This window comes from Pongo abelii, chromosome 9 (assembly GCF_028885655.2).
Source record: "Pongo abelii isolate AG06213 chromosome 9, NHGRI_mPonAbe1-v2.0_pri, whole genome shotgun sequence".
Lineage (NCBI taxonomy): Eukaryota > Metazoa > Chordata > Mammalia > Primates > Hominidae > Pongo > Pongo abelii.
In genome coordinates, this window is record NC_071994.2 from 17,224,125 (window position 1) to 17,234,037 (window position 9,913).

At 40.5% G+C, this 9,913-nt stretch overlaps 1 protein-coding gene across 1 annotated transcript; it reads right to left on the reverse strand.

The window, feature by feature from the left end:
• Positions 1-8,373: 8,373 nt before the first annotated feature.
• Positions 8,374-9,306, reverse strand: LOC100453845 (olfactory receptor 9Q1). Its single transcript, XM_002821771.3, has one exon. The coding sequence runs from the start codon at positions 9,304-9,306 to the stop codon at positions 8,374-8,376; it is 933 nt and encodes a 310-aa protein (XP_002821817.3).
• Between the last annotated feature and the right edge of the window lie 607 nt (positions 9,307-9,913).

Below are 9,913 nucleotides of genomic sequence, written 5' to 3' on the forward strand. Positions count from 1 at the left end.
GGGTTTTACACAATGCCACCATAGCCAGCTATGAACTGATCCCCAAAGGAGGCTTTTTATAAGCATAAGCTTTTGCTCCCCATTGCCAAAACATGCTGTAATTGATGACTTCGAAAGTTCATCATTTGGCAGAAGTAGAGAATGGTGCAGGTGGGGAGTCATAAGATAAAATGTTGGAGAGGCCAGTGTGGGCGGGCTGTGAACAGACTTCCACCAGGCAAGCTGAGCAAATTCTTGTTGGTAACCAACCCCTCCCCCATAGCACTAATTCTCAAACTTCAGTGCGGGTAAGAATTTATCCAGAGAATTTGTTTAAAATGTGAATAGCAGTGCCCCACCTCCATAGATTGATGCAGATGCAGTACATCCGCCATGGGAGCAGTATCTACATTATGAACAGGCATACCAGGGGATTTCCATACAGTTAATCTCCAAAAATTGTGGCAACAATGCCTTGGGATTGGGACCTCTAGACCTCCCTGCCCCTCTGTGTGTCCTGCCATAAACTGAACTAAAATAATAAAGACATGTTCTTGCAAAACATGATTTCTCCAAAGTCCTATCAGTGCCTTTCTTCCTATCATGGGAGACCCAAGATAGGGTGAATGTGATGTCTCCCTGTCTTATCAATTTTAAAAACCTAGATACAGAGAGGACTCTGGAGCTTCTTGGTGGCAAAACAATGACTTGGACCAGGTCAATGCTCAGTTGACTGAGCCTATCTGGAATATGGCGCTAGACAACAGGACCCCAGAGCATTGGTTCTCAATCTTCACTGCACATTAGAATCACCTGGGAAGCAACTCGTGAGGCCCAGATTACACCCCTTAACAATTGAATCAGAATGCCTGAGTGTAGGAGCTGAACGCCAGTAATATTCATAAATTCCCTGGTGATTATAACATGTAGCAGATTTGAGAACCATACCGGAAGGCTTGTATTTTGAAGGCCTTACCTTTCCCCAGGTGTCGTAGGTAGACATTCCAGGAAAATAGGTTCACTGTTCTCATAAATCTGGAGACCACTGCATACTATATTCTTCACATGGAAAATCACATTACATATTAGTATATTAAAGGATCTACAAAATCCTATAATTAAGAAACCTTGGCAAACTAATACAGGAACAGAAAAACAAATACCACATATTCTTACTTATAAGTGGGAGCTAAATGATGAGAATACATGAATATATAGAGGGGACCAACACACACTGGGGCCTATTGGAGGGTGGAAGGTAGGAGGAGGGAGAGGATCAGGAAAAACAACTAATGGGTTATTACCATTGGGCTTAATACCTGGGTGATTAAATAATCTGTACAACAAACCCCCAAGACACAAGTTTATCTTTGTAACAAACCTGTACATGTACCCCTGAACTTAAAAGTTAAAGAAAAAGAAAAAGAAAAAAAGAAACCTCATCAACTTTTTCCTAACCCACCATTTCCCAAAAGAATTTGAGCACAGAACTTCTTTTTCATTAGCATCGTACAGAACTAGAGTTCTAAGTAAAGGATGCTCCTTAGGCAGTACAGGTCTAAAGAGGCTCAGAAACTGTCCAAATGCCAAATAGCAAAGTAGTAATTGTTCCAAGAAACAGCATATCCTGATAACTCATCTCAGGATCTGGCTCCCTGAAGTCTCTGACTGGCTCCCCCAGGAGCAATCACTCCTACAGGGAAAAGAATTAGAAGGGAGTCTGGGGGAGCAACATCATTCCAGGCGGATCCCTCAGGAATATGGAAGAGGAAACCACCTTGTCCTTTAAAGAATGTCTCTCTCTTTGATTGTGAAGTGGATCCAATGGCTGAACCCCTGCAATTCTACTATATAATTACAGCAACCCCCTTATTGTTACCCCATATGAAATAGACTGTGAGGCCATCAAGGTCCTGCTTTCAGGAAGCCATAGTCAAATTTAAAACAACTGGCTTATTTAAGTGGCTTCATTGAATCATTCTATAATGCATACATAGACTAAAACATTACATTGTACCCTATAAATATGTAAACACAATTATTATTTGTCAATTAAATTTTTTAATTAAAAAACACTATCAGAATGATTATTAAGATGGTTCAGTCACTGTTTGGCCAGTCCCAGAAGAGAAGCAAAATGAACCTCAGAGTATAGATCAAAATTTCATATATTGTGAGTATTAGAGCCTATAAAACTGAAGTAAAAGAGGTTTAGAGATTTTTTTGTCTAAGAGCTATAGGTCTGAGCAGAATTTGGAAAGGAAAATCCCACAGGAAAATCCAACAGCAAAGACTAACTTAGCTGCTTACTGTATGCCAATTCACTCTTCTAAGAGATGATAGATGATGATAAATCAGATGATAGATATAGTTGATAGTAGATAGGTTCATAGATATATGATTACGTAGACAGACAGATGATAGATGATAAATGGATGATAGATAATAAACAGGTAGATGATTGATAGAAAATAGATGATAGAGATGATAGATAGATAGATAGATAGATAGATAGATAGATAGATAGATTCATTTAATCCACAAAACAATTCCATGAACAAGGTACCATTATTATCTTCATTTTAAGGAGATGAGAAAATTCAGGCACAGATTGTTGAAGTGGACCACCAATAATCCCACAGTAAATGGCAGAGCTAGAGTTTAACCCAAGTGGTCTGTCTCCAGAAGGTGCACTCCTAATTCCTATAGTATATTGCAAACTGTCATGAAGATGTCTCTGAACTCCCTGTTTGGGAATAATTGAGGGGTTCTTCCTTCTATGTCTGTACCTTCTAGCTATGTACCTTCTAGCTTTTTAGAAAGAAGGGAACTCAGCTAACAGATGAGACCTAAGTCTCAAAGTGAATAGATTGTGGTAGGAAATTCTTGGGGCACTCTACCAGGCCCTCGCTCCTTCTACAAAGTATCACCATGGCCACTGGTGAAGGGCTGGCCTTACCTTTCTAGCCATAGCTGATTGGATCAGAAAAAGACCCAAGATGACTTTATTTCAAGGGATAATCCTCTCTTCTTCCAAAAAGATCTTTTCTTGAACTACTTTAAGTGTTCCTTATAGCCAAGAAGTCATGACTTGTGGCCTGGAGGAACCAGGAAGTATGTAAGGAGAATGTATCTTCAGCTCTTGCCCTGAAATTCATCTTCACGATCTTTCTCCATCCAGGCTTAGGTGGATCTCATGCCAATTCAAGGCTGAGGAACACCTAGTGCCTATAAATTTGCTTTAGAAGGACTTTGGAAGGACTTATCCTACTGCAAACGTTCCCCTCTCAATTCATCATTGCTATCCCTGCCCTCACTTTACATATTGTAGAACTGTGGAATTTTTTTTAGGCTCTCAGAAGATGCTGGAACTGAAGGGGAAATTAGAGGTCAAATAACCCAGGCATTTCAATCCACAGATGAACTGGCTGAGGCTTCCAAATAGGAAGATGTTTAATGATTACATCAGTAGTTAATTTGATTCCCCATCTGTGACTTTTTAATGCCAAACTTGTTAATCAGCACTTTACCCAGTGGTCCCTTATTGCCCTTAAATATAGAAGGGGCCTCAAACAAAGATGGCCAAATAATCAAGTGCATTAATCTTAATTCAGTTCTATGCATATCTGTGCTTCCTCCAAATCCTCTCAGAGGTGTGCAATCCTGAGGTAAGTGTCCTCCATTGCTTCCTTTATAAGGTTTCTCTAAGTGTTTTCAGAGCCTTTGTGTCTGAATTTTCCAGAATGATGAAGCCAGAAGGAACTTTGGAATCCAGTGCATCTTCTCATTTTACAGATGTGGAGAATGAAATCCCGAAGAAAGAATGACTTACAGTCCCTGGGTTTCTGCCCAGCAGGTAACATGGCTTGAATCCATAGATGAATTCACTACATGATTCTCAAAACCAAGGGGAGGGCAGGAAGGGATGCAGCCAAGTCTCAAGCACAACTGTGATGAACAATTCCCATGACTCCAAGAATTTCCCTATTGTCCATAATTGTTTCTGACTCAATGTTCTTTTCTTCAACAAAGTAGAAAAAAATACCCACTAGTTGTTTCTACTATTCACATGTTCTAGCTTTTTTGCCATAAAGAAGATGAAAAGTCACGTTTTTAGGTTCCAACTTTAAAAAAATCCCAAGGAAGAACCCAGATGTTATGTGGCAAAAAAATGGGGTACCAGGATTGGCCCAATGTCAATCAGTTTCCAGTCAGTGAAGACCAGGAAGATGAGATCTACAGGGAGATGGAGTACTTGCGTGACCCATATGGTTAGAGTAAAGAATGGAGCATTTCCCAGATAAGAGAGAAAGCTGTTCTGTGAACACAAAAGAATAGATTTTTACCACACAATGGTAAGAAGAATCAGAGAAATTCCCACTGCACCTGTGCTTCAGGGAACCCCACAGAGATGTTGGCTGAACAGTGGCTGAGGGAGGCAACAGGTGGCAGAGTGAAAAGCATGTCGGCCACTAGAGTCTAAACAGTTTCTGTTTACATCCTATCTGGCATGAACAAGGCATTGGGAAGACAATGGCTGCTTGATAATTTTTTAAGCTTAAGCCTGACTTCTAGGGCTAATGTAAGATGCAGAAAGTTTGTCTCTGGCCACTCCATCTTCCTTGGCCTTAGCCATTCCCATAATTCTCAATTTCCAGGTTCTCAAGTGCTCTCTCTCCATCTTAACCCATGCTCTGAGACAGGTCTCAGACATTTCCCTCTGAAGGAGATGACTGGCAATGCTTTATGTGAAATCTCTTCTCAAATAATTTAAAATTTAACAGGGCTAAAGCCTAGATAGAAAGAATCTGAGACCACAGAGGGATTCATAATTCTTTTAATCAACCTGCTCCCCCATTTTTCAGATGGAGAAATTGAGATACAGAACAAGGAAGTTGTTTTATGGAAGGACACTCAGCCGATCAGGGACCATCACCACCCAACATTTCCTATCATATCCTATAGTCTCCAAGAAAATGTCAGGCCAACTAATTTAAAGCAAAGGAAATTTAAACAAAGAATAGGGATTTAAGATGGACTGAGGCTCATTCTTGGCTACTCAAAAATCATGCTATATTGCTCATATCCACTGCAACAAAAATAAAGTAATATATGCCAACTCGCACTTACCAGGGAAGAGCTGTGGCTTTTCTTCTCCCCCTCTTGTACCAAGTAGTGTGGTCCCCAGAACATCTCATTCATGTTTGGGGCAGAAAAGGGTGGGAGGCCCTCCTGAGGCCCACTAGAAAAGTCATGCTACCAACAAGTCCCTTTTTGACATCTCCTGAGGACCTGGCTCCTGATAGTGGAGGTCTCCTTGAAGGGCACCATATGTTGGCAGACACTTGAGAAAGGTAATGGGAGGAGCCAGCCTGAGTGCCTGGTGTGAGACCAGGCAGGATGCAGATGGGCACTACCATTGCTATTCCCTTGTGAGCTGGATGTCCAAGGTTTCTCTTCGGAAGACCTTGTTATTCTCCTTTTAGGTACTATAGCCACATTCAAAACATCCCAGTAGATGGTGTTTCCTGCTTTGAGTAACCTGGATTTCCCGTAAGCATGTATATCCAAAAGGAGATTTTTTAAAGCTTTATTGAGGTATAATTGCTATACAAAAAAATTACGGTTATTTAATATACATTTTGGTGAGTTTGGATATACACATATCACATATCTGTCATCTCCAAAAATTTTCTAATGTTCTTTTGTGGGTTTCCTTTTTTGTTGTTTTCTGGGTTTGTGATTTTTGGTTTGGTTGCTTGATTGGTCTTTTGGTGGTAAGACTATTAACATGAGATCTGTCCTTTTAACATGTTTTAAAGTATTCAATATATTGTTAACTATAGATATTATGTTGTACAACAGATGGCCAGAACTTATTCATCGTGCATAATTGAAACTTTATGCTGATTGAACAATTCCCCTATTTCTTCCTCTCCCCAGCTGAGGCAATCACCATGCAACTTCTGCTTCTATGAGCTTGACAGGTTGGAGCAAAAGGTATTGCGGTTTTGCCATTGAAAGTAATGGCAAAAACTGCAATTCCTTTTGCACCAACATAATATTTTTAGATACCTCATATAAGTAAAATCATGCAATATTTGCCCTTCCGTGACTTGCTTATTTAACTTAGCATAATGTCCTCTAGGTTAATCCATGTTGTCAAAAATGGTAGGATTTCCATTCCAGAATTAAAATAACTGAACAAAAAGAACCACGGGTTTTTTATTTGAATGAGTTCAACACAAGGTATAGCAGAATGTAAGGAAATATTCACACCCATTTACAATCAGGTAACTTTCCTATTGTCAACTTTTCTTAAAAATGTCCTAATTGAACCCCGACTCATCTTCCATACCTAAATGGAAAGCATTTTTTAACTTTTCCTGAGCTCAATTTATAGACTAAAAAGTAGATGATGTTCCATATACAACATGGGGTTTCATGACCACTAGTTCCTACAGCCTTTTCAATTAGCCCTTCCTTCTTGAATATAAATCTGAAGATACTTGTTTAGAATTTAATCAGAAGGAGGCATTAATTTTTTTTCTTCTACCTGGCAACTTATTCTCTTAGTAGCCCCTTTCCATTCATCGTGTACTTCCTGACTTCTGGTAGATTCTAAGAGAGCAAATAATTCCTTAGTACACTGCTTTTATTCACACAGACACAACCAGGAGGGAATTTCATATCACTGATTCAAGCTTTCCAACATTTCTTTAACATTTTTTACACAACCTGTAACACAATTGATGCATATACTATTTATTAATTATACCCCTTAGTGAAGCTATAAATTTTAAGCCTGGGTTTTCACAACCAGACAAAACACTATTAAAGGGATAAAATATTTCTTGTGAAAATTACAATATGTACTTTAAAATATTCTGTCTTCTAGAATAAACATAATGTCTTTAAAGATTCAGATGTGTTTTATTTTACTATAAGCCACCTTCCATTGAATATCCTTTGGCTACCCGCATGCTGAGTCTCCCACCTTTCACATATCTTCTTTCCATTTAAAGTCCTGTAACTGGAATTCCGTGTTTCACACAGCATTTTTGTCTGGATGAGTTTAAAATCATCCTAGGTTTGTAAGATACTGTCACCTTCTCCACAATTGTTTGTATCAATCACATACAGGGTACCCCGGATTTTTTGCTGTTGTTGTTTTGGTTTTGGTTTTGGATTTGGATTTTTTTTTCTTGGTAATCCAGGAGACAGGAAAAGAAGTTTGAGTTCCAGGTATAAAAATTTGTTTAAATGAAGAAAAGATTAATAGATGGGGCCTGTTCTCTTCCAGTGCCTTGGGTTTGATTGAGACAAGTCCCCTGTGATTAGAGAAGTAAAGATTAAGAACAGACAGATTTTGTGAGGCTTTGGATGCAGGCTGAGCTGCTGCAGAGAGCAGGGACCCAGGATAGGCAATGACCACCCTCCTGTCTATCCCCATGTGGAATGCAGCAATGTTCTGCCTCCCTGAGGGAAAAAGCTTTGAGAACACAGAGAGTCAATGTCTATGATACAAACACTGAAGATGCCATTATGGGCAGTGGGAATGGTATAACTTTGCTAAGTGGATTTTTAGTCATGCCATATGATGAGAGAGAACTGTAATAGGTAGGAAGAAAAAGAACAGGGCATATATCCAGAGGTGATAGCAATTGACAGACATGTTATTGTAGGCATTGTTTAGAAGTTTGTGTGGGGCCTTCTTGAGAACTACTACCAGAATATTAAGGAATACCTTGAGCAGGGTCAGCTTTACTAATTGGATCATCAAACAACCATAGTTTGATCATTAAAAATAAATGTAATCTAAATATTGAATCCTAATTGATGATATAATTCTGAAGTGCATAGAAGTAAAGGGTACTAATGCTGATGTCTGGAACTCACTTTGAAATGAATCAAAAAAAGGTGGTTTGGTGAGTGAATTGATTGATGAATAAACTCACGGATAGATTACATCTACGTAACCAAGTAAAGATAGCAAATATTAGCAATTACACAATCTCAGTACTGAGTATAGGAAACTTCCTACACATTATTTTTAACATTTCTATATGATGAAAATCTTTCATTAAAAATTTTGCAAAAAAAATTACTCATAATCACAGACAGGTGAGGTGTGCCATATTTGGATTGCACAGGATTTAATTTCAAATCCTTTTGTCACTTGTCCTGGGAATCAAAACTCCCACTCCAATCTCTTTTCAGGTTGACTTTTCCTTATCTTCCTTCCTCTCCCTGGAGCTAAAAGTTCTGGTTCTTTTTTATACCTAGCACCATAATATATTCATTTAAACATTGAGCATGCTATAAATAATGAGCGTCCAGAATTCTGACACTACAGAGTAGGTGGTTCTCGGGATTTTCCAAGTTTGGAGATGGTTAGGACAACTTGGCTCTATTGAGAATTTTTCTCAGGGCCTCCTTCACTTCCTTGTTCCTCAGGCTGTAGATGAGGGGATTCAACATGGGGATGACTGCTGTGTAAAGCACAGACACTACCCGATTCTTCTCCAAAGACTGACCCGAGTTACCTCTCAGGTACATGAAGATGAGGGTACCAAAGAAGAGTGACACAGCAGTGAGGTGGGAGGTGCAGGTGGAGAAGGTCTTGGCCCGGCTTCCAGCAGGGATCCTCATGATGGCCACGATGATAAACAGGTAGGACACCAAGATCACCACCATGGAGGCAGGGATGACAAAAATGGCAAACACAATAATCACCACCTCCTGAGTGTAGCTCTCCCCACAGGTCAACTTTAACAGAGGAGGGAGGTCACAGAAAATAAAGTCAATCTCATTGGTTCCGCAGAAGGAGAGAGTGAAGGCTGAGACTGTCCGCACCAAGGCACTGACGAGACCAGCAACGTAAGCCCCAGCCACAAGACTCAAGCAGGCCTGCTGTGTCATGATGGTGACATAAAGCAGGGGCTGGCACACAGCCAAGTAGCGGTCATAGGCCATGAGGGCCAAGAGGTAGCAGTCGATGGAACCAAAGAAGGTGAACAGAAAGAACTGAGCAGCACAGCGTGTGTAGGATAAAGCTGCCCCATGCTCCAGCAGCGCTGCCAGCATCTGGGGGACAGTGACAGATGAGTAGCAGATGTCCATGAAAGCGAGGTGACTCAGAAGGAAATACATCGGAGTGTGGAGCTGGTGATCCATGCGGACCAGAATAATCATCCCTAAGTTCCCCAATAAAGTGATGAGATACATAAATAAAAACAAGAGGAAGAGAGGGAGTGCCCATTCAGGATATTCAGTGAATGCAATAAGGAGGAACTCGGTCACCAAGGTGAGGTTCATCTCTGCCATGTCACCAGTGGTCCCTGAGACATGTAGAATGGGAAGCAAGTTAGGAAGCAAGTTAGGAAGGTGCAAATAGGATTTACCTGTATTTCTAGTTTACATTTATTGAAAATGTACTGTGGACAAAATATGCCAGGTGTGCCGGATGCTGTGGCTCACACCTGTAATATCAGCACTTTGGAGGCGAGGCAGTCGGATCACTTGAGCCCAGAAGTTCAAGACTAGCCTGGCCAACATGGTGAAACCCCATCTCTACTAAAAATGCAAAAAAAATTAGCCATGCATGGTGGTGAGCACCTGTAATCCCAGCTACTCGGGAGAGAGGCACGAGAATCATTTGAGCCTGGGAGGTCAAATCTCCCATCTCTGCAGTGAGCCGAGATGGCACCACTGCACTCCAGCCTGGGAGACAGAGTGAGAGCCTGTCTCTCTCTCTCTTTCTCTCTCTCTCTCTCTTTCTCTCTCTCTCTCTCTCTCTATATATATATATAAAAAATATGCCAGGTGCAATGTAGGGCTTCAGAGATGACTGATCTTAGCTTCTGCCGTCAACGAAGTCCTGTGGCATAGAGTCATCTTAGCATATTGACAAAACAGATACAGGTAAACATTC

What these genes read in the sequence shown, in the direction of transcription:
- LOC100453845 (XM_002821771.3), bottom strand. Translation starts at nt 9,306, where the DNA reads ATGGCAGAGATGAACCTCACCTTGGTGACCGAGTTCCTCCTTATTGCA.